The sequence below is a fragment of the Canis lupus genome, chromosome 25 (genome assembly GCF_048164855.1).
Source record: "Canis lupus baileyi chromosome 25, mCanLup2.hap1, whole genome shotgun sequence".
In the NCBI taxonomy this organism is placed as follows: Eukaryota; Metazoa; Chordata; class Mammalia; order Carnivora; family Canidae; genus Canis; species Canis lupus.
Window position 1 is genome coordinate 5043321 of NC_132862.1, and position 23880 is coordinate 5067200.

At 46.0% G+C, this 23880-nt stretch overlaps 1 protein-coding gene and 1 long non-coding RNA gene across 6 annotated transcripts; one reads left to right on the plus strand and one right to left on the minus strand.

Moving 5' to 3' along the window:
* Positions 1-58: 58 nt before the first annotated feature.
* On the minus strand, positions 59-1445 carry LOC140617133 (uncharacterized). The gene is made up of 2 exons (XR_012017369.1): positions 1180-1445; positions 59-314 (listed from the first exon to the last, which is right to left on the minus strand). It is a non-coding gene; the product is annotated as an uncharacterized lncRNA (long non-coding RNA).
* A 6025-nt stretch (positions 1446-7470) lies between these two features.
* FAM186B (family with sequence similarity 186 member B) lies at positions 7471-22819 on the plus strand. Of its 5 annotated transcripts, XM_072798023.1 has the most exons (9): positions 7472-7717; positions 8504-8729; positions 12639-12821; positions 14893-16555; positions 17063-17255; positions 18727-18905; positions 19635-19817; positions 21389-21476; positions 22482-22618. In XM_072798023.1, the coding sequence occupies exons 1-8, from the start codon at positions 7622-7624 to the stop codon at positions 21435-21437; spliced, it is 2772 nt and encodes a 923-aa protein (XP_072654124.1). In that variant the 5' UTR covers positions 7472-7621; the 3' UTR covers positions 21438-21476; positions 22482-22618. The 5 variants fall into 5 exon arrangements, with proteins under 5 accessions (XP_072654127.1, XP_072654124.1, XP_072654123.1 ...); XM_072798022.1 differs by lacking the exon at positions 21389-21476 and having other exon boundaries at positions 22482-22819; XM_072798024.1 differs by lacking the exons at positions 12639-12821; positions 21389-21476 and having other exon boundaries at positions 22482-22819.
* The last annotated feature ends 1061 nt before the right edge of the window (positions 22820-23880 follow it).

The window sequence follows — 23880 nt, forward strand, 5'->3', positions numbered from 1 at the left end:
TCGGAACGTAGGGGTATCTTTGCACCTCGCTAAGAGGTTTTTTTAATCCGTTGCATAGTTTTGTTTTGTTTTTTTTTTTTTTGCACTTTTAAATTCATTCATTAAACAGGTATTTGTTGAGCATCTGGTACGTGCCACGAACTGTTCCAGCGCACGGGGCAAATGGCAGGTGAAAAAAAAGCAGATCCCCTGAAATCCCTGCCCTCGGGGGGCGCACGTGCTGCTCAGGTGAGCCTGGAGTTACTTCTTCTAAGCTGGGGCTCCCGCCGAGCGGTGAAAGCGTGGCAATCATCAATGGGCGTTAAAGATGTGAGCTAAAAAAATAATAAAAATAAATAAATAATAAAGATGTGAGCTAAATGCTGTGTTGCTCAGATCAGGGAATTGCAACCCAAAACTATTGATGAATATGCGGAAGGTTTCAGGGCTGGTGACTGACGGGGCTCCCGAGACGGGTGCAGAAGGGGATGGAGCATCTTCTCTCCAAAGCCTGGATAAAGCTGTTTCCTTTTTCCTTTATTCGTCAGCAGCTGAGCTGTATACTCTGCTCTTGGTGCAATGCAAGGGGCTGGAGGTTCGGAGCTGTGCAGGGGGGGGCCCTGCTTGCGAGGGGCTCAGGATCTCCCGGGAGAAACAGGGAAACGACCCACAGGAAGCAGAACTCCTCGATGAAAGGGGACAAATGGGCAGGAAGGAAGAGGGATTCATTCTGGGGGCCTTTGGTAGAGAGAAACTTCATTGTGGGTTTCTTCACAAAACCTAGAAAGCCTCAAATGAAGGGCTAGTCCTGTGGTTTTCAAACTTGATTATTGAGGCCTCTGCGCATAGCGGAAGTGGTCAGAGGTGCCATAAACCTTTACCAGTCACATTTTAATTTTTTTTAATGAGATTTCTTAGCATACGTAGGCACCTATTTTAAAGAGGCAAATAATGCTATATGGTTTGTTCGTAAAAATAGCAGCGCCCTGCCTCCATCATCTCCCTCCCTGGAGGCAGGCATTTTCAGCTCTGTTAAGCTGTTTCTTTTGGCGTTTACCTTCATTGCTCTGGCCCTGCTTCAGTTGCATCCCTCCCCACAGGGTGAGGAATCCAAGGAGACATGCCTATCCAAAGCCCACCTACTCCCTTCTAGACCATATCCTAAATACTTGGGACCCTGGATCTCCCTGCCCAGCCTACCTCCTTGGATCTCTCAAAGATCCTTGGATCTCCTAGGATCTTCTCCAGAAGGACCTTGGTGATGATATGGGAATCGCTAAGCCTGAGGGATAATCAAGGGGCAGTTATTTGGAGCAAGAAGCTAGAGGCAAGAGCCCAAGCTGGGGTCTCCGCAGGACCCTGTGAGAGGCTCTCTCAATGTAGGACAGAGGCAAGTGCAGAGGAGAAGGGGGTGAGGCAAGAGCCAGGGACTGGGGGCTCCTATCTTCTAGTGTAGACTCTGAGGATTCCAGAAATTCCAAAATTCTAATTTAGAACCAGGCTCTACAGGTCCTTATGAAGTTAAGAGTTTAGAAGGTGGGCAGCCTGTGTGACTCAGCGTTTAGCTCCGCCTTGGGCCCAGGGCGTGATCCTGGAGACTTGGGATCGAGTCCCACATCGGGCTCCCTGCATGGAGCCTCTCTCTCTCTCTCTCTGTGACTGTCATAAATAAATAAAAATAAAAAAATAAAAACAAGGGAAGTGAGCACTGGGTGTTCTGCTACTTGTTGGCAAATCGAACTCCAATAAAAAAAATATATACAGGGCAGGCCAGGTGGCCCAGCGGTTTAACACTGCCTTCAGCCCAGGGCACGACCCCGGGGACCCGGAATCGAGTCCCGCGTCGGGCTCCCTGCATGGAGCCTGCTTCTCCCTCTGTCTGGGTCTCTGCTGCTCTGTGTGTGTGTGTGTGTGTGTGTGTGTGTCTCTCATGAATAACTAAATAAAATCTTTTTTTAAAAAAGAGTTTAGAAGGTATTTTAAGTTTGTTAGCTTAATTTGTAACATTAAAATATTTGAGTAAGTTTCCCATTTGTAGTCTTGCCCCAGCTCCCATAAATAAGAGGGATAGGTTGGAGAGGTTTTATTGTTTTTTGGTTTTTGTTTTTAAGATTTTATTATTTTTTTATTCATGAGAGACGCAGAGGGAGAAGCAGGCTTTCTGCGGGGAGCCCGACGAAGGACTCGATCCCAGGACCCCAGGACCTGAGCCAAAAGCAGACCTTCAACCACTAAGCCACCCAGGGGCCCCTAGGTTGGAGAATTTAATTTAACTCTTTTCCCTTCAGGTCTCCTACCCTGCCCACTGATACCTCATCCCCATCCGCCCAAATTAATGCAATGATTTTTGTCACCTCATTTTTCAGCTTTTATAATACTGACTACATGTGCTACTCAGAGTTGAGCCATGTAGAAAACTTTGATTACTCTTCCTCTCCTGCACTTTTGATTTTTTTCCTAGAATTAATACTTACGTTGCTTTTTCATTTGTTTAGCTTTCTATGAATGTATCACAAAATCTACCTCAAAATCTTCCCCTATTTGCCTGAATCTCCTCAGAATATCTAGACACGGCAGATATTCTATCAACTTCATCTGTTTTTTTTTTTTTTTTATTAAGATTTTGTTTATTGGGATCCCTGGGTGGCGCAGCGGTTTGGCGCCTGCCTTTGGCCCAGGGCGCGATCCTGGAGACCCGGGATCGAATCCCACGTCGGGCTCCCGGTGCATGGAGCCTGCTTCTCCCTCTGCCTGTGTCTCTGCGCCTCTCTCTCTCTCTCTCTGTGACTATCATAAATAAATAAAAATTAAAAAAAAAAAAAAAAGATTTTGTTTATTTATTCATGAGAGACACACAGGGAGAGAGGCAGAGATGCAGGCAGAGGGAGAAGCAGGCTCCATGCAGGGAGCCCGATGTGGGACTCGATCCCGGGATTCCAGGATCACGCCCTGGGCCAAAGGCAGGTGCTAAACCACTGAGCCACCCAGGGATCCCCTCAACTTCATCTTCTTGAAGAGATCTCTTCTGGAGCCTTCTGACCTGCTCCGAACATCTGGCAACTTGGCATTTCCCCTCATCTTCCTGGCATTGTTTTTTATTTCTCTTTTGTTGGATCTTTTATTTGCCAGGTTCTGTGTCTTTCTTTTTTTGTTGTTTAATTTATTCCCTCTTTTTGGAGACCATCTTCCAGAAGTTTCATGAAAAAGGGAGAGGTAAATTGTTTTGAAACTTTACATGTTTGACATTGTCATTATTCTACCCTGACACTTGATTGATTGGTTGGGTATTTAATTTCTTCAGAATTATGAAGGCATTGTGACATTACCTTCTAGCTTTCACTGTCTTGAGAAGTCTGAAGTCTTTTAACTTCTTATCCTTTGTAAGTGACTTATTCCCCAACTCTGAACCTCTTCTTGTCTTCTCAGATGGCTGTAATATGTCTTGGTGAGAGGGCTGTTTGTTGTGCTGGGCACTCAGGGCCCTTCACTTCTGGGAAATAATCTTGAATCATCCCATTGGTGATTTCTTCCTTTCCATTCTCTCTGTTCTTTCTTTTTGGAGACTCCTATAATCCAGATGATGGATCTGATGGACTGCTCATACCAATTTCTTATTTTTCTCTCCTACTTTCCATCGTTATTACCTTGTTTCCTGGGAGAGTTCCTCAATCTTCTCTTCCCGTTCTTCTACTGAGTTTTTCTTTTTTTTTTTTTTTTTGAGTTTTTCAATATAATAAGGATTTTTATTGGACTCACTTTACTGTTATTTTCCAAGTATTCCTTTCTATAGCATCTTTTTTTTTTTTTCAGTGTTGAAATGGTTTATCTTATCTCCGAAGCTATTATTGGTACCTTTGTTTCTTCTTTCTCTGTAATCTGTTTGCTCTAAATTTCTTTTTCTATTGTTTTGGTCTCTCTCATGTTAGATTCTTTTCTTGAAGGTCTTATAATCCTTGGTTGTTTGCTTACATTAAAAGATGGGTTACTAAAAAGCCAACTGGAAACATCTGTGTTCTATGAGCTCAAGTATACGGGTAGGGCTTGTCGGCCAAGAGCTACACTGTAGGGAGCCTCTGATGTTAACATCTTTAGGTCTTCCTTCTGGACTGGTCAGCCATCTGGCGCAACCAATTCTATTTGCCATCTGGTTGCCCCATTGCGGCCTTAGGACCCATCCTTCTCTAGTCTAAGTCAATAACCACTCATCCATATGCTTTCCAATTTCCTAAAGTATTTTGCTCCTGTCTCCTCTCCTATTTTCCTGTCCTTGTGGATTTATGGCTTAAAAAAAAATCCTTTTGCTATAGTTTTAGTATATTTTTAGTAGAGCAAAATTAGATACATGTGTTCAATCTACCATTTTTACCCAGAAGCTTTAAATATATTTTATCTGTTTTTAAAACAGTAGTTTAAAAATATATAGACTCAAGGAGCACCTAGCTGTGGCTCAGTGTAACATGCAACTCTTGATCTCAGAGTCATGATTTTGAGCCCCATGTCGGGTATACACTCAAATGTCCTACATATCATCAAATTTTGCAGTTTATCAAAACAGCCTTGTTGACATTGAATGATTTTGTGAGATATGAAATTGAACTTATAATATTAATGCATTCTACTAAGCTATTTTATCTGTTTTAGATACTAGGTTCATTCTACAAAAGGCTTTGCTTGAAAAAGGAGGTTGGCTGCTTTTAAAAAAAGTTTTACAAACATTTTTCCTAGGCTAGTGATCATGTAAGTGTGGCTCTTTTTTTTTTTTTTTTTTTTCTTTTTAGAGAAGGTGTGGGGAGGGGCACTGAAAGAGGGAGAGAATCTTAAACACACCAATCGCAGAGCCAGTCTCATGACCCTGAGATCATGACCTGAGCTGAAATCAAGAGTTTGTCATGTTTTCATTTCCACTTAGTTCACAATATTTCATAATTTTCCTTGGGCTTTCTTTTTTGATTTATGGATTATATAGAAGTTGTTTAATTTACAAATATTTGGGAATTTTCTAGGTATTTCTCAATTATTGATTTATAGTTTAATTCCATTATGGTCAGAAAACATTTTTTTTTTTTTTTGAGGATTTATTTATTTGAGAGAGAGAGACCACGTGCTCAGGTGGTGGAGCAGAGGGAAAGAAGCAGATTCCCTCCTGAGCAAGGAGCACCAATCCAGGCTCTATCCCATGGTCCTGAGATTGTGAGAACATGACTTCATGATCTCAGGCGAAATCAAAAGTTGGTCGCTTAACTGACTGAGCCACCCAGGTGTCCCATTATATGATTCTAATCTTTGTAAATTTATTGATATTTATTTTAAGGCTCAAATTATTATTCCATATGCATTTGGAAATAACATGTGCCCTGCTGTTGTTGTTGGATGAGGTGTTCTATAAATGTCAATGGAATCAAGTTGGTTGATAGTGTTTTTCAAAACCTCTAAGCCCTTACTTATTTTTTTACGTCTACCAATTCCTACAAAAGAAGTATTGAAATCTCTAACTATGGTTGTGGATTTGTCCATTTCTCCTTTCACTTCTATAAGCTTTTTTGCTTCATAAATTTTGAAGCTCTGTTATTAGGTGCATGCACATAAAGGATTATATCATTTATTTTTTAAGATTTTGTTTATTTATTATTTATTTGAGAGAGAGAGAGTACAAGCACAGGGCAGGGAGAGAGAGAGGGAAAAAGCAGGCTTCCTGCTGAAAAGGCAGCCTGACATGGGGCTTAATCCCAGGACCCTGAAATCATGAGTGGAAGGCATATGCTTAACCGACTGAGCCACCCAGGGGCAATGGATTATATCTTTTTTATTAATTGGCACTTATTATTATGGAATGTGCCTCCCTTTTTATCTTTGCTAATATTTCTTATTCTGAAGTCTGATGTTAATATAGTCACCCCATCTTTCTTTTTCATTAGTATTGTAATGGTTTATCCCTTTCCATCCTTTTACTTTTAATCTATTGTGTCTTTTTATTTAAAGTGTGTCTTGGGTTTTTCTTTATTGAACCTTACAATCTCTATCTTTTAATTAGCTTTCTTAGGTCATTTATATGTAATCTAATTATCAATATGATCAGGTTCAAAAGAAAGAAGAAAGGGAGGAAGAAGTGGGAAAAAGGAAAGGACCCCAGAATGGGAATTGGGAAACCAGGGTGAAGTCCGGACTCTACTTCCTGGCTCTATAACATTAGGTAAATCTCATAACTCCTCTGAGCCTTAGCTAGCTCATACATGTTTTTAAGGATGAATGAGTTATTTATAAACTACAACGTGCTCTGAAATCTTAAGGGATTAAAGAACTGTCCAGTGCCAAATGTATAGATAGAGAGGTATATCTAAACTAGGGTATGAGTGCTTCAAAGAGAGAACTAGATCTCACTCATTTGTTTATTTCTAGCATGTAGGCCCAGGCTTGGCATGTTACCAGTAGGTGTTCATTGGGTGAAAGAGGCAATAAAAGAACTAACTTTGAATATATGAATGAAAAGTGGGTGTCGGGTGACAAGTTATTAAGTGGCCATGACCCTGCTAAGAACTGAACTTAAAATATTTAATTCTTTATCTGTTAAATGGGAATACTTTTAAGTAGCATGGAAGAACAATTTGCAAGTAAACGTTTTTGTTCTTACAGATGCATTCATTCAATAAGCATTTTATTAAGTGCCTACAGAGTGCCAAGTTTGGTTCTAGGTCCTGGGCATACAACAACATCCATTTTAGACATTTGTTTTTAACTTTATTATTTATTATTAAATATTTTTTTTATTTATTTGACAGAGGGAGAGAGAGAGAGAGAGAGAGAGCGCCAAGCAGGGAGAGCGGCAAGCAGAGATAGAGGGAGAGATAGAAGCAGGCCTCCCACTGAGCAGGAAGCCTGACGAGGGGCCTGATCCCAGGACCCTGGGATCATAACCTGAGCCGAAGGTAGATGCTTAATCAACTGAGCCACCCAGGTATCCCTAGACATTTTTTTAAAGATTTTTTTAATTTATTTATTCATGATAGAGAGAGAGAGAGGCAGAGACACAGGCAGAGGGAGAAGCAGGCTCCAGGCCGGGAGCCCAATGTGGGACTCGATCCCGGGATTCCAGGATCACGCCCTGGGCGGGAGGCAGGTGCTAAACCGCTGAGCCACTCAGGGATTCCCTAGACATTTGTTTTTAAAAGCCATCTTGCAGGGCATCTGATACCAAGTGCTGACAGAGCTTTGACCCCTGGTGCAAATGCAAACATATCACCATCAGTTATTAATGAGCTCTAATTTTTTAAAAACTTCTCTTTGGACAAAGAAAAAAGCCTAGTTGCTTTTTCCTATTTTTAGCCAATAATATTTAGTTTGGTAGCAGAATATTTAATGACTTAAAAAAAAAGCAATAGGTCAACTTAATATATATTAGGTAATGGATAATAAGCTAGATAACCAAGCAGATAGTTGAAGGAGATTAGAAGGAGCCATTCTTCTAATCAAACTGATGATGTCACTGGAGAAAAGGTCAGTTGGAACCTGATGTCTGGCAGTTACAGGCAGAGGGTACTCAGTTACTGCCCTGGGGCCCTTAACTGCAAAGCAGCCAGCATCACATGTCCAGGCCAGGGTACCAGAGACACAGGGACATCTTTGCAACTGACAGGGTGATCCAAAAATGGAGAAAGACAGGCCCCCACAGTTGATGACCCCTGCATCGGTGAAAGCCATCATCTCAAGGATTGAGGCTGCCCAACTAACACGAGCTCAGGAGGTAACACCTGAAATGAAAAAGTCACCCTTCTATTGGGATCTGAAATGGAGACTGGGAACTAATCCCAGATTGGGGCAAGATTCCAACTCTGGCCCTTCAGGGGTCCTCAGGATCCTCAGCAAGCTGGGTTTGCAGACAGATTAATCCAAAATCCCCATCTCCTAGATTGGCCTCTGTAGGGTGAGCTGGAATCAAACCACCCCCATGAGGCAGGGCACAGGAAGGGAACAGCACAATAAGGAAGCCCCAGGGTGCCCCTGAGACACACAGTGGTAGGTCTTAGCAGAGCAAGAGAAGGAGCCCAGAGTTCCTGATTCAGGTCTATTCTTGGCAGCCTGTCAAGACTCCTTCAAGCTAAGCCCTAGAAACTTACAGGGAAATGGCTAAAGGCTGAAATCACCCTGCACATTAACCTTTAGTCCTTTTTTTTTTTTTTTTTTTTTTTTTTAATGGGAGCCTCTGATCCTAAGGGTTTCTTAGGCCCTCATTTTTCCAGTCTGTTGTCTCTGGATCCTTGGGAGGAGAGATGTCCAGAAGTCCCTAGAAAATTTTGAAATTCTGAAGAAATGTATGCTCTGAATTTTTAGTATCCTCTCCCTTCCTGACCTGTTTTAATCATCAAAGTGACATTAAGAAGAGCTAACCATCATGATGCCCAATTTACAAGTCAGAACACTGAGGCCCCAAGAGGTGAACTGATTTCTCTGAGATCACACTGCCAGGACATGGTATTCTAGCTCCAGAGTTCACACCTCTAAACACTACAATCTGATGCTTCCCATATAGGATATTTCTTCCCAGCTCTCAGACATCTTGGACAACGTCAACTGTGTCATCAACCGCTTCCAGGAAGAATTAGGATATGATTTAAGAGAAAAGGCAAAATCTGACCAGATAGAGCAAAAGGGCAAGAACAGATTCATCTTGCTGGAGAAAATTGCCTCCTTCTCCAAAGATGCTAAGACCAAAGAGAAGCACTTGTATGAAATTCTCCGCTGGCTGGGGGACTGGGGTGAGTTTGGACACTGGGTGTCTGAGAGTGGGCATCTCCCCTCCTGGACACTGGTCCTACACTTACTCCCATCTCCTCCTTGCCCCACCCCAGATCAGCTCTCCCTGGGAGGGGAATGTGGGGCAGCAGGTGTAGAGGGAGCAAAAGACACACTGCAGTGCCTCTCCACTGAGACATTCCCCCAATCTTGTCACAGCAATCACATCTACTCCCCAGAGGGACAAACATATAATTGTCCAAAACAGTAGCTTATGAACATTAGCTGCATGTGTGATGAAGCCTAAGTCACAGATCCATTGTGACATCTCATTTTTTTAGCAGAGTTGAAACTAAAGTCAAACTCATGCTAGCTATTTATTTTTTTCCAGATTTCTTAAGATGTAATTGACAAATAGCATTGTGGAAGTTTAGAGTGTACAATACAGTGATTCAATAGACGTATATGTTGTGCAATGCTTGTCACAATAAGGTTAGTTGACACATCCATCATCTCACAAGTTACCCCCATTTTTTTCCGGCGAGAACATTTAAGATCTACTCTCTTAGCATATCACAAGTATATAGCACTGCATTGTTAGTTTAGTCACCACACCGTACATTAGATCCCCAGAACGTTTTTATTTTATAACTGAAATTTTGTACCCTTTGGCCAACATCTCACCATTTCCCACCCCCAGCCCCTGATAACCAACATTCTAATGTCTGTTTCTGTGAGTTCAATTTTTTAGATTCCACATGTAAGTGAGATCATATGGTATTTGTCTTTCTCTGTCTGGTTTATTTCACTTGGCATAATACCCTCAGGGTCCACCCATGTTATGACAAATGACAGGACTTCCTTCTTTGTTTTGACTGAATAATATTTCATTGTATAGAGGGGACACCTAGCTGGCTCATTTGGAAGAGCATGTGACTCTTGACCTCGGCATCATGAGTTCAAGCTCCACTTGGGAGTAGAGATAAGTAAATAAACTAAAAAAAATAAGTATTTTAGGGCAGCCCCAGTGGTGCAGTGGTTTAGCGCCGCCTACAGCCCAGGGTGTGATCTTGAAGACCCAGGATCGAGTCCCACGTCGGGCTCCCTGCATGGAGCCTGCTTCTCCCTCTGCCTGTGTCTCTGCCTGTGTCTCTGCCTCTCTCTCTCTCTCTCTCTCTCTTTGTGTGTCTGTCATGAATAAATAAATTTTTTAAAAAAAATTAAATATTTCATTGTATATACCACATTTTCTTTAACCATTCATCCATCTACTGACACTTAGCTTGGTTGTATGTCTCATCTCTTGTGAACAATGCTTCAGTGAACATTGGCATACAGATATCTCTTGGAGGTAGTGACTCCATTCCCTTTGGATATATACCCAGAAGTGGGATTGTGGGCTCATATAGTGATTGTATTTTTAATTTTTAGAAAAATCTCCATACTGTTTTCCAAAATGGTTGTACCAATTTATATTCCCACCAGCAGTGCACAAGGGTCCCCTTTTCTCCACGTCCTGACCAACACTTGTTATCTCGTCTTTTTTCAAAATAGCCATTCTATCAGGTATAAGAAAATATCTCACTGTGGTTTTAATTTGTGCTTCCCTGATGATGAGTGATGTTGAACACCTTTTCATGTACCTGTTGGCCATTTGTATGTCTTTTTTAGAAAAATGTCTATTCAAAAAAAGTCTATTCAGATCCTTTATTTCTTTCATGTATGTGTTTAATCATAGGGTTGAATGGAATAATAGATATAATCTGGCTCTATATCCTTGATATTACAAATGAGAAAATTAAAAATAAAAGTGCATCCTTTTTTTTTTTTTTTTAAGATTTTATTTATCTATTCATGAGAGACAGAGAGAGAGGGGCAGAGACACAGGCAGAGGGAGAAGCAGGCTCCCTGCAAGGAGCCCAATGCAGGACTTGATCCCAGAACTCCAGAACCATGACCAGAGCCAAAGGCAGATGCTCAATCACTGAGCCACCCAGGTGTCCCAAGAAGCTTTTTCCCTATGTTCTTCTAGGAGTTTTAGGGTTTTAGGTCTTTAATCCATTTCAAGTTAATTTTTTGTGAATGGTATAAGATGGGAGTTCAATTTCATTCCTTTGCATATGAATGTACAGGTTTACCAACATCACTCATTGAAGAGCCATCCTTTACCCACTTTGTATTCTTAGCTCACTTGTCAAATATTAGTTGCCCATAAATGCATGGGTTTATTTCTGGGTCCTTGATTCTATTCCATTTGTCTTTATATCTATTTTTATGCCAATCCCATATTGTTTTGATTACTATAACTTCGTAATATGGTTTGAAAATCAGGTAGTATGATGCCTTCAGCTTTGTTCTTTTTCTCAAGAGTGCTCTGGCTATTTGGGGCCTTTTGTGGTTCTATATGAATTTTAGGATTGTTTTTTCTGTTTCTGTGAAAAATACCATTGGGATTTTGTTTTGTTTTTTTTTTTTTAATTTTTATTTATTTATTTATGATAGTCACAGAGAGAGAGAGAGACAGAGACACAGGCAGAGGGAGAAGCAGGCTCCATGCACCGGGAGCCTGATGTGGGATTCGATCCCGGGTCTCCAGGATCACGCCCTGGGCCAAAGGCAGGCGCTAAACTGCTGCGCCACCCAGGGATCCCACCATTGGGATTTTGATAGAGATTTCATTGAATCTATAGATGGCTCTGAGGTGGCAATATGGACATTTTAAATAGCATTGTCTTCCAATTCATGAACATGGAGTATCTTTCCATTTATATGTGTCTTCTTCAATTTCTTCCAACAACGGCTTACAGTTTCCAGTGTAGAGATCCTTCACCTCCCTGGTTAAATTTATTTCTAAGTATATTATTGTTTTTGATGCTGTTGTAAGTGGGATTATTTTCTTTCTTTTTCAGAGGGTTTATCATTAGTATATAGAAATGCAACTGATTTGTAAAGAGAACTTTATTTTTCTTTATTTTTGAGAGAGAGAGTGCGCACACATGCATGCAATGGGGGAAAGGGTCAGAGAGAGGGAATCCCAAGCAGGCTCCACACCCAGTGTGCAGCCTGATGTGGGGCTCAATCCCAATACACTGAGATAATGACCTGAATTGAAATCAAGAGTCAAATGCTTAACTGACTGAGTCACCCAGGTGCCCTGAAATGCAGCTTATTTTTGTATGTTGATTTTGTATCCTGCAACTTTACTGAATTTATTAGTTCTAATAGGTTTTTTTGGTGGAATACGCCAAGTATGGCATAGAGGAACCCACAGGTGATATTCAAAGTACTTAATGACCCTTACTGCGTGGGCACTGGGGCAACAGCATTGAAGCCAGCTGTAAACAATTGGTGTAGCCACTTGAGTGTGGACCAACCATACTTCAGCCTTGGAGCCAGGTGCGATCCCCATTAAGATCAGAGTTATACCTTCATGAGACCTTACTCTGCTCTGAAGTTGGGCAGATGCTGCTGTTGGAATAAGATGGTATAAAGGAATGTGCCCCACTTCCTTCATACTGCCCTGCCCCCAAGGAGTTCTCAGTTCTGTGGTCCTTCAGCTGCCCCCATAAACTAAGCAGGGTTGTTCACTCCAGTTAATTCAATTGTACAGATACTGAATTAGGCAATGGGGATAGAGCAATAGCAAGGCAGACACATCCTTGGCCTTATAGCTAAACAACAATACTGTTTAATGTCTATTGCATATTTTCTTCACATCAGGCCTCATGTTAATCATTTCACATGTATTATCTCATTTAAATGCCTACCCAACCCTCTTACAGGCACATATGCTGAGACTCGGAGAAATAAGTAACTTCCCTAACATCACACAGCTAGTCAGAGGTGAATCCAGTCCAACCTCAAAGCCCAACTCCTTGGGTCTCCCTAGAGGACAGATTGCACTCAGCCTATACCTCCCACTCCTTCTCCAGGTGACAGTCTGACCTATGAGCTCAGGAACAGGAAGGGTAAGGAGGAAGAGGAAGCTCTGGATGAATGGATCAATGTGATGGAAAAGGTGTTACCTCTCTCCCTCATTGCCACCAAAGGAGGCATCGAGTCTCTCATTTCCCTTTGCTCTACTCTCATTGAAGGACAAAAGAAAAGGACACAAAGTAGGTTCCAAGAGCACCTGGGAGGAGGGCTGGGTGGGTGGATGCCATCTCAGAGGAAGAAGTCACAATCACATACTGGGGTCTATGGGGGTCTTTCTGACTCTCCTCCATACCAAAGCCTTATATGAGATGGAGAGGCAGTAGTGAGAGGCTGGGATGTTGAACCCGGGCCTGAGCACTGAGTAGTTCTGTGCTGTCCCTCTGGGCTGGAGGAAGGAATAATGTGGAGACAGATCCTTGCTGGTGCTTCCTGGAGCTGTAGCCTCATGGAAGTCCTGGGAATCAAGGGTAGAAGGCCAGGAAGGCTGGATGGAGTTTGTAGCTAGAACCCAAAGACTTTCCTTTCCAAGACTCAGCCAGAGGCCCTTCCAGAACCTTCTCAATTGTGGCTGCTCCAGAAATGGTCAGTCAACAGTATGTCTCAACCTTGAAATTTTACTCCTATCAGCACTGGTAGGGACCTGAGATTATGAACTCCTACATTTTGTAGATGAGAACACAAAAGCTCAGAGAAGAGAAAGGACCACAAAAAAATAAGAAGCTATGGCAAAACCAGACCCCACACTTAGAGGTTGTCTGGCTTTTAATCTTACGCCAGAGCATAAGCTTCACCGTCTGACAGATTTGATTTTGAATCCTGTGTGCCAATTTCTGGCTTAGTGACTTTGAGCAAGTTATTTCATCTTTCTGAACCTCACTCTCTTCATATACAAAACGAGGAGCCCACTGCCCATTTGCAGGGTTCCACTGGGTATGAGGCATCTGGCACCAAGCTTAAAACGTGCTCAGGACTTAATAAACAGTAGGTCACATTAGTATTTTGCCATTGATTCTCATGGCCAGGTTCCTTATCAAGCAAGATGGATAGTTGGGGGAGGGAGGAGACAGTCTCTCCTACAATCCTTACCACATTATGTCTTGAAATATAGTTATTTGTATACTCATTTCCCTACTAGATTGTAAACTCCTGACAGGCAAAGGCTGTGTCTTATTCGTTCCTTCCTAGGGATCAGTTATTGAGCACTTACTGGGTACCTGGTACTGTGCTTGCCACTAGACATGCATGATCTAGTGAAGTCCTCTGAGTAGATGCTGTGGTTATCCCCATTTTTCAGAAACAGAGGCACCAAGATGGAAACTTGCCTAAAGCAAGTTGTAAGGATGGGATTCAAACCCAAGTTACCTGATTCCAGAATTCAAGCTCTGAACCGCTAGGCCATATGGTCTGACAACATGAGCTAAATCCTAGCTTGACTTCAATGCCATTTAATTTCCATATACCCTTTAGCCTCTCATCCAAAGTTAGCCGGTGGTTTTTTTCTGTCAGTGATGTTTGTTGAATGGGCAAATGAATGGATGCTCCAAAATAATCACACTAGCAGCCCTACATATGGTAGATCGAGGGGGTACCCCTATGATCATGACCCAGCCCTGAATAGCTGAGGTTTATAAAAGGTTTGAACAGAGTACACAGTCTGTGTTTATGTGCATTTTCCTGGGGAGAAGGTCCCCTGCTTTCATTAAAGTATCAAAGGAGTTCATGACCCCCAATTTGGAAAAAAAAATTAGTCATTAAAAAAAAAACAACACAGGAACAGTTGCAGAACCCTGTGATAAACTCTCTGGTAACAGGCAAGGGAAACAGCTTCTCAGGTGGTCTGGAATCTAAGTGCCAGATAGGCTTCCAGAGTTTGAGTAGTTGGCCAAAAAGAGCCAAACATGGATACTGAGGCTGGGAAGTAGCATGATTTAGAAAAGTTACTTTACTTTAGGGAAATATATAGGATCAGAAGTCCATTGAGTTGAATTGAACTGACTTGAATGGTTTCAGGCCCGATGGGCCCTGTGGGTGCTTCGGAGCTGAAGACCCTGGCAGGTAAGCTCTGGGCAAGCTCTGAGCCTGGCAGAGACCTCTCCTGACAGCATCTCCCCCAGCCTCACGTATTGCCTCAGCTCCTTATTCTTGCCAAAGGCCTAAGAGGGTTGAATGGGGAATTTGGCCACGCAGGGTGTGAAGTATCAGTATAATCCTTGGCACCCATGGGAGTTTGCTGCCTCTGTTCTCTCCTAGTATCCAAACACACCTTCTGGCAGAACTGGTGGGAACAAAGCCCCCCCAAATCTACATCCTACCCTCAGCCACTGAGCCCAGAGCAGATGCTCCAGGACAAGCACACTACCTGCATGAAGGTCTCTGAGGTGAAGTCCATGCTGCAGGAGCTCCTGGACTCCACCATGTTCAACCAGGGGGAGGTCAGAGCCATCAGGTACATGTCTGCCGTGGTGGAGAACCTCAACAAGGCCTTGACCCTCCAGCACAAGGAACACAGTAACCTAGAGACCAAATATAGGAACCTGAAAATAGAGATGACCCAGGAACTGAGCAGCCAGCGGCTCTATTTCCAGAATTCCCTCCAAGTTCTCCAGACCAAGAGGGATGCCCTACTAAAGCAGGTAGAGATTCTAGGGGGGAAATACCATGACCTTCTCCTGATCAAGCACTCCTTAGAGTTCCAGCTGAAGAAGGCACAGTCTGCTAGAAACCAGGCAGAAGAAGTGGCTGCAATCTTGGTTGACTCCCGGGGGCCCCCTGAGAAAGAGACCCTCCCAAAGAAAGAAAGCATCACGGAGGAGACCCAACAGGAATCCAAGAAGGAGGAGTTGTTTTTGTCCCTGCCCCCAGGTTCCATGGCCACAGCCTGGGACAGTGATCCTAGGCCTTCAGCGTCTCAGCCACTTTCCATCATGACCATGCAGTCTAGGATTGCAGATGTGTACAGCAGCAAGGACACTGAGCATCTCCAGTCCATGTTGCCATCCTCCGTGGATCACAGGTTTCCTAAGAAATGGGAAAGACCCGTGGCAGAGAGCCCAGGCCACCAAGTCAAAGACCAGACAGACTTCCAGAAAGCATCCCAGGAGAAGGAAGGCCTCCAAATGAAGTCTCATTCAAGGATGCAGCTGTCCCCAGAGAGCTCTGAGAAGGTGGGCTTGGAGAGCAAGGTGGAGCGCAGGGAAGAGGAACTCAGCTGGGAGAGGCAGAGGCAGCAGTGGCTGGAGGAGCAGGAGATGTGGCTACAGCGGCAGAAGAAATGGGCCTTGCTGGAGCAGGAGCACCAGGAGAAGCTGCATCAGTGGGAGGTGGAAGAGGCACTGAGAGAGCAGCAGCAGAGGTTGGGCCAGCAGGAGAAAGAGCAAGGGGGCCCACGGAGAGAGACGGGGCAGCCAGGGGAGCACGTGGACAGGGTGCTCTTCATGACCACCAGGCACTGGAGGGACTTGGAGAAGGCATCCCTGGCGCCTCCCCCAAGCCGGGCCCAGTCTGCTCACCCAGGCGGGAGGCCACACTTGTCCCCCAGGGCCCAGCAGCCGGCCCCCAGAAACCAGAGGAACCTGAGTTCCGCCAAGTCTGCCCAGAAACCACGGGCCTGCCAGGTTCCTACCAAACCCAAGAAATTAGCCTCCTTCCCTGTCTCGGGGACATCCATCCAAAAGGTGTCCCGGCCTCCTTTGCACGTATCCCCAGTAACTCTTAAGGGGAAAGTATACCGCATGGACGTGGAAGCCCAGAGGAAGAACCTGCAGCTCCTGAGTGAGGAGGCTGAGCTGGGGCTGCCCCACTACCTGCGCAGCAAGGCGCTGGAGCTCACCACCACCACCATGGAGCTGAGCATGCTCCGGCTGCAGTGCCTGTGCCATAGGTACATCCTCTACAGGCGCTTCCAGCACCTCCGGTAGGTACTCCTGGCATGTGCACCCACTGGTGCGGGCAGAGCCAAAACCCAAATGGAGGGGAGAAGTATAGGGCAAATGGGGATGGAGAAGATACCCGGATGAGGACAAGGTCTCCTGAGGGAAGGGACTGGCAAAGAGTTTCTGACCCTGGGGCCTTGGGCAACCCTGAAGGTGTGGGAGGTCGGGCGCTTACATACACACTCTGCTCTTCCCGCAGTGGCCTTTACCTCTGAGCCCCCTTCCTTACTTCTTCCTATCGCCCCATCCATAAGGCACCTAATGCACTCCCCTGCTTGCCTTACCCTCTCTTCCTGTTTCCAGCCAGGCCCCAAGGCTCCTCATCAGCCACCACCTTGCACTTCTCTACCTCCTACTTTCCTCAGCTCTCACCAACCTCAGTTTCTCTCCTTGCTATCGGGCATTACAAACATAGGGTCCTACCTGGCTAATGGATTTAGGGAGCAGGAGGCCCTTTCACCCATGAAATCACTTCCTTCATTTCCCAGACAGGAAGTGATCAACCACATACAAGTCATCCGAGAAACAGGGACTACCTACAAGGCCCAGAACCTCTATGTCTTCCTCGAAAACATCGACAATCTGCAGAACTTCTGGCTGCAGGCCTGGACAGACAAGCAGAAGGAAGTGGAGGAGAAGCGCCGAGAGTGCCTGAGCAGCATGGTGACCATGTTCCCCAAGGTGGGCCTCTCCTGTCAGGGGTCAGCGTGACCAGCAGGGAGGGGGCCAGGAAGTGAGCCTGTTAGGCTGTGGGGTGTAAAGGGGGCAGCAGAAGGGAACCGAGAGGCCAGGTGAAAGCCTCTGAGCCAGGAGGAGGCAAGGCTGGAGGTGCCTGAGTGTGAGGAAGGGCAGCTTTCCAATTTCCATGTATGGGGAGAGAGAGAGGGAGAGAGAGACCCTCAAAAAAAGCTGTACAAGAAAGACTCTTCTGGAGAGGGGAGGCAGCTGGACCCTGCAGTCCCAGCTTCATGCTCAAGATCTCCCTCCTGCATGGGTCCCTCTGTCCTGCCCCTGTGGGTTCTGGTTGCTTTCCCTGCTTGGTCACAGCTGTCCTTTTCACCCACACACTGGGTTCTCACTTTGCTTCTCTCTGGGGGTGGCTCCCTTGCTTTCCAGATGCCAGGTCTCCTCCGGACACTTCTGGTCCCAGGTTCCTGACAGATAAAGTCACTGAGACCCAGGTGGTCTGAAAATGTCTTTACTTCCTACCCTCACTCTGAACTAACAGTTTGCCCGGATACAGAAGTCTAGGTTAGAATTCATTTTCCATCTCAATTTTGACAGCTCTGCTCAATGCTTTCTAGGTTTTGGTGTTGCCATTGACAGTATAAAGTCACTCTGAGGCCTGATCCATGGGTTTGACCTGTTTTTATTCTCTGAGGGTCAGCTTCAGGTTCCCCTGCTAACAGGGGTCAGAGAAGCAGCAAATACCGACATGGTCCACAGAAGGGGGCTAGCTGGCAGTTCGGGGGGTGGGGGAGGGTGGGGATTGGAAAATCACAGCATTGGCTAAGACTCCCCAGGGAATCCCCCTAGGATTGGGCCAGGAGGGCAACCCACCCCACCCCAAGTCTGGGGGAAGCTGTGCACTGAGGCACGCGGTGTAGGTGCTGACGTTGGGCAGTTGGAGGAGCCTTGGCCTTGAGGCCATCCCCCAAACTCCGTTTCCTATCACTTTCTCTTAGTTCTGGTCATCTCCCGTAGGTATCTTGACTTGCTAAGTTCGTTTTGAGATTGAGAGGGAAAGGGACTATATGAAGTTCTCTGGTAACTAGGAGGGTTCCCGCAGCCCCTTACACAGAGCCAGGGCAGCAGCTAGATAAAAAGATGCCCAGATCATTCTAGGCACAACCTGGCCTCATGTCATGAACGCTGAGTGCCCTCTCGAGTTCCAGCTGCTTTGGCTTCCTTTTGTTTTTTCCTTACTGTTTTGCTCATTGTCCAGCTTCTCTAAAACAAAGGAGAAAACAGGAACTAATGTAGCAAGTAATAATTCAAGGAATTTTTAGGAAATTTGACTTGGGGACCCCAGGAGTCTCTGATGGGAGGGATTCCCTGGGGCTTACCTTCTCTTCTCAGCCCTGAGTCAGGACATGCTCTAGAGGGGGGATAAATTCCTGTCTCCCTGATGCCTCTCTGCTGGTTCCTCTAGCTCCAGCTGGAGTGGAATGTTCATCTGCACACTCCTGTGGTCACCAACCCAAAGTCAAGGAAAAGCAAACCACCCCCGTCCTATCTCCAGCACACGCACTCCTGTAATCCCTCCTGCAAGCAGTCCCCAGAGCACTTCCCATCCAAGCACTGGGAATGTGTGCCCCTGCGCATGGCCCGGTAGGTGCAAGGAAGCTGGTGGGCGACCCACTGGATGGGTGGGAGAGACGGAACAGGCTGGGGTGTTCAGACTGGGGAGATTGGCAGCTTGGTGAAAGCACAGACAGGCAAAGCTCACCTCACGAGTTGCAAGAGGTCTGTCTTCTCAGCCGCCCTGCTCAGCTCTGGCCATTGGCCCAGATGAGGGTGTGTGTATGTATGTGTGAGATGACGTGGGCTTCAGAAGCCAGCCCAGCCAAGCAGGTGTCAAACTGCAACTGAAAGACTCTGAGGACCCACAGCTGAGAGCTTACAACCATTTCTGCCCTGCGCATTGTTGGTCTAGCACCTGTTATTGGTCTGCCCCTATAAACAAGCCTGATCCTTCCCACCATGTGACCTCCAGGCTCAGAAAGAGATACCATGAACCTCTGGGCGGTCAAGAAGACCCCCAACCTCACCAAGTATGGCCCTGTGCAGGGCAGCCCAGGAGCATGTGCCTAGAAGAAGAGAGGCTATCCCAACACCCTTCCAGCAGCTCCTCAGCCAGAGGAGCTCCAGGGCGGTGAGGCTTAGAGATAAGAGGAAGATAGATGACAGGATGGTGGTGACAACTCTTCAAGAGGGAAAGAAAAAAAGATCTGAGGTCTTGGGCCTTATGGCCTTGGAGAGCTGGTTACTTCTCAGTCTCCCTCCCTCTGTGTACCTAACGCTTTGTCTCTTTCTACACTTTCAATCTCCATGCCCCAGCCATCAGGAGAACCAGATGGAGGCCGTCTGGAAGACTGATGTGGCCTCTGCCAGTCACCCGATAGAAAAGAAGACTCCCCCCAGCCTGCTCTGGGACCAGCTAGGAGGGTACCCAGATATTCCCCGGCTGTTGGCCTTGGATGTGCATTCATCCTTCCAAAAAAGCTTAAGGTCCCTCAAGGGGTAAGGAGCAAGCCTGGATGGTTAATCTGGATTCGGGGAGACCTTCCCACTGAGGGCAGAGGCCAGTATACATACTATCACTGTCCAGCTGCCCAAGAGATCTCTTTTCAAACATTCATAACAACCTCACTTATTGTAGCACCTCAGCCAGGGAGATGCTGACCTGCATCAGCCACCCGCTTGGGTCCCCATGCCACCATTCCAGTCCTCTCAGAGGACTTTGCGTAGTGTGTCAGAAGATTGCTGTGCAGGTGTTCACTTCCCACTGTTGCCTGAGCTGCACATGAGTTGGCTCAGGAGGTAAATTCTGCCCAAGGCCTGGGGGTTGTTCTCATGGAGAGCCAGGTGTGGGAATGGAATGATGAAGGAAGCCAAGAATCTCATGATGAGCTTGAGACTCGGGCCTGGCCCTGGCTTTGGCATTCTCATTTCCTTCCTGCCTTCGAGAATTGTTCCCGGGAAGAGCAGCTAAGGGGAAGAGGCAGGACTCAGTGGGCCAACAAGAGGCTTTTCTAATTAGGAAGGTTCAATTCTCCTTTGCCCCTCCGGACTTGGAGACGTCACCGTTGAAGACTCAAGTGTCTTTGAAGGAGCCTTTTGAGATTTTTAGAATCAATCCCAGCTATCTCTGCAGCGCAGGCTCTGCCCCAATTACAGATCTTTGACAGATAGAGGGCACTAATGCCTGCCAGTCTAGATCTAACCAGAAGCAAGGCTGTAAGATGCTGCTGCTGCTCTGTCCTCCAGACAGGGATTTAGGGAAGACAGGGTGACAAGGTAATGTCCTTGGCTCTGCTTCTGCTCTGAAGTGGGCCTGAGGGTCCCAGCTAGTACATAGATACCTGGTTTCCAGTTCCTGGAGAATTGCTGAGAGGTAGGTGTGTGTCTGTGTACCTGCATATGTGTATGTTGTTAGTTGAGTTGGATAAAGCAACTAATTGAGAGTCACCAAAACAATACTATGGCAGAACTCGGGAACCCAGGGGTCAACGGGGCCCTGCCCCGCTAAGATTTGGCTAAACTTGCCCGAGCCCCACCCCCCCAACAGTCTCTTCTCCTCAAGCTCCTCCTCTGCCTCCCTGCCAGGGCCTGGGCTTTGCCTGGCACCTGCTTTAATCTGAGGCCCCAACCCCTATGTTCTCCCACATGCATAAATACGTATACATAAATATCAAGAATACGTACTCCACTTAGGCCCTGAGCATTTCATGATGGTAACTTTTTGAAGATTTAGTGGGGGCTGTTGGGGAAAGGGAATCACAGTGAACAGCACCAAACAGCCTCCTTTCTTCCCCTCTCTCTGGCATAACATGCAAAACTCAAAGACTCCTTCCTATCTCATGCAGAGCTGTTCCACCCACACGCAGGCCTCCACTGGGATCTCAGCTTCAGGCTTAAGCACTTATCAAAATATTGTTCCCAGCAAAGACAGCTTCTCCTTTCCAGGGGAATTTAAGTGAATACAATTTTCTTCCCCCTTTTAAAACTCCATGCAAGTTTATTCAATGTATCCTACTATCAGGTATAGAGGCAAGGCCCTGCTTCTTCTTTCTTCTTGATCTGCATCCCAGGTTGGCACCACCTACCTGCATGTCAGTCTGGTCCTGGATGGTTCAGTGAGGGGGCTCCTGGTGTTGTCTTGGGACCTCGTTAATTGTGGTATGGGATCTGCTACTCTAATGAAAGTTCTCTGCTGCTCAAGCTACTGCTGCCTGAGGTGGGGGTGGGGTAGGCATGCTACTTTCTTTGTGAGGGCTCCTTGCATAGACACATTCTGCTTCCACTCCTAGAGTGTGCTTTTTTCTCTTTGGTTGCCTGTCCCTGGCTCACCAAGAATACTCACATCCAGTAGCTGTGTGGTCTCAGGTCACTCACTTCTTTGCAATTCTATCAGCTCCCCTGACCCAGGTCACAGCACCATCTAGTTTCATAACTAGGACCAATTGCACACCACCTGCCCCATGCTCCTGCCTGAAATGGACAGCTTGGCTTTATCTACAGCCCCTGGGATGTCCTCTCAGAATGTGAGGAAAGGCTATTCATCTTCCCTCTATGGTTTGGGAACTAGAAAGGTCGTGTCCCTCAAAAATCAGCAGACCCCCTTCTCCAAGAGCTTTCTCTGTTTTGTCTTATAAACATCTCCCCTGGGCTCTCCGTCTGACAGGTAAGATAGCTGTGTGCCTGCACATACCAAATACAGCCTGCAGTTGGAGAAGAATCTTAACCCTGACTACGCACCCTGCCCTCCATTGCTCAGGGCCTATTCCTGCACAGCTAAAGTACACAGTGTTTCACATGTGTGGTCGAGATGCAGCGAGCACAGACCTCCAACCTGCTGCAGACAGAGGAGAGGGCTTATAACTTGGTTTCTGGGAAGGAGAGTAGATGGGAGTGGAGAGGAAGGAACACGGATGGAGAGGAAGGAGCAGGGAAGAGTGAGGGGCGGGAAGAGGAAGTATTCTGTGATGTGAGACAAAAGGCAGATCACAAGAAGAGAAGCAGAGCCCGTGGGATGGGGCAGAAATGTTAAGCGGTTCCGTGTCCGGATCAAGTCTGGGCACAGCTCTGGACTGCCTCCCAGAGGTGACTAGGGAAGCTCTTGGGTGGGCTGGGTGGGCATTGTCTCAGCTGCTCTCCAATCCATGATTGACTTAACTCTTTCAGTGTCTTGACGGCTAAAGGAAAGGAACACCAGGAAGCCCCAGATGAGTCAGCCAAGCTTGTCTGTAAAAAGTCAAATGAGTCCTTTCCTGGAGCCCTAAAAAGCCAGAAGGATCAAGACAATCTCAGTCCCCACTCCCTCCCTTAGTCAGTGATTCTCAAACTTCAGGGTGACTAAAAATCACATGGGAACTTGTTTCAAATGCAGGTTTCCAGCTGGTGTTTTTAAACAAACATCCTGGGTATTGTTAAGTAGCCCTAGAACTTTGAGAAACGCTCCTTTCCCCCTTAAGTCTCCAAAATGTACGTTTTTAATAAAATAGAGATGTGTTATTTTTAAAGATCTCTGTGTTGTTTCTGAAATCCACATCTCCCGAACTCATTTTTGGAACCAGGTCCATGACCACCTGGCCCCAGAGCTGGATGCCAATCAGGAGGGATTCCCCCAGTGGGGTCTCTACCCTTTGGAAGCCAATAAGCTGAGATGGCCACAATTAGTGCCTGGCACACAGTAGGCACCAGTCACTTTTAATCAGAGACATGGACAGCTAAGTAACTGGTGTGCTGAAGATTAGCCTTAAAGCTCAGAAGGTAAGAACAAAAGGAGATACCAAGTACCAGTCAAGGCCAAGTGTCACTGGGTGGGAGGCAGAGGCGTGTATGTCTCAGGAGTGAGGACACAGGTGGAAGAAATGGAGACACAGAGGTTCCAAATCTAGATGGTGTGGGCTAAGGAGGCCATCTCTGGCAATTGTCTTCAATCCAGTCACAACACAACTTTCGAGAGTTTATTCAGCTTACGAGCACTGCCACTCACCCCAGCCTCCCTGGCACTCAGCCATCTGCCTCATCTCGCACTTGGCCTTCACCCTACTCCTTTTTTCCACTGGCCCAACCACACCTGGCCTAGGGACATTGGTCAGGAAATGACCCTGTCCTCAGAGAACCCGCAATCCAGTGATTCTATTGATCAGGAATGGTGCCCATCCTGGCTTCCACTCAAGGTCAAGACTCTGGAAGGAAGAGGAGGACATGGGATGTGAACAGCTGGCCTTTGGATGATGTCAGAGTAGAAAATGACTTTTGAGCTATGGTTTAACATGTAGCAAGGATGCCTGGTCCAGGAGGAAGTTAAGAGACAATCCTGATGCAGGTCTTACACAGGACAGCCGTGGTAGCCACACTGCTCCTGGCCTTTCAGATCCCAGGCTTATCCTTTCTTTGGAGGCTTCATCCCAATCATATCCCATATAATAAAATGCCCTCACACTAAATGTACTGCTTTAAGTCATTTGAAAGGATTTATATAACTTTTCTTTGGAAATAACCAGCTATGAGCTTTTTTAACATGTTGTTGGCTGTGACTTAACAATCTTCATGCATAGAGATGAAACATAACAAG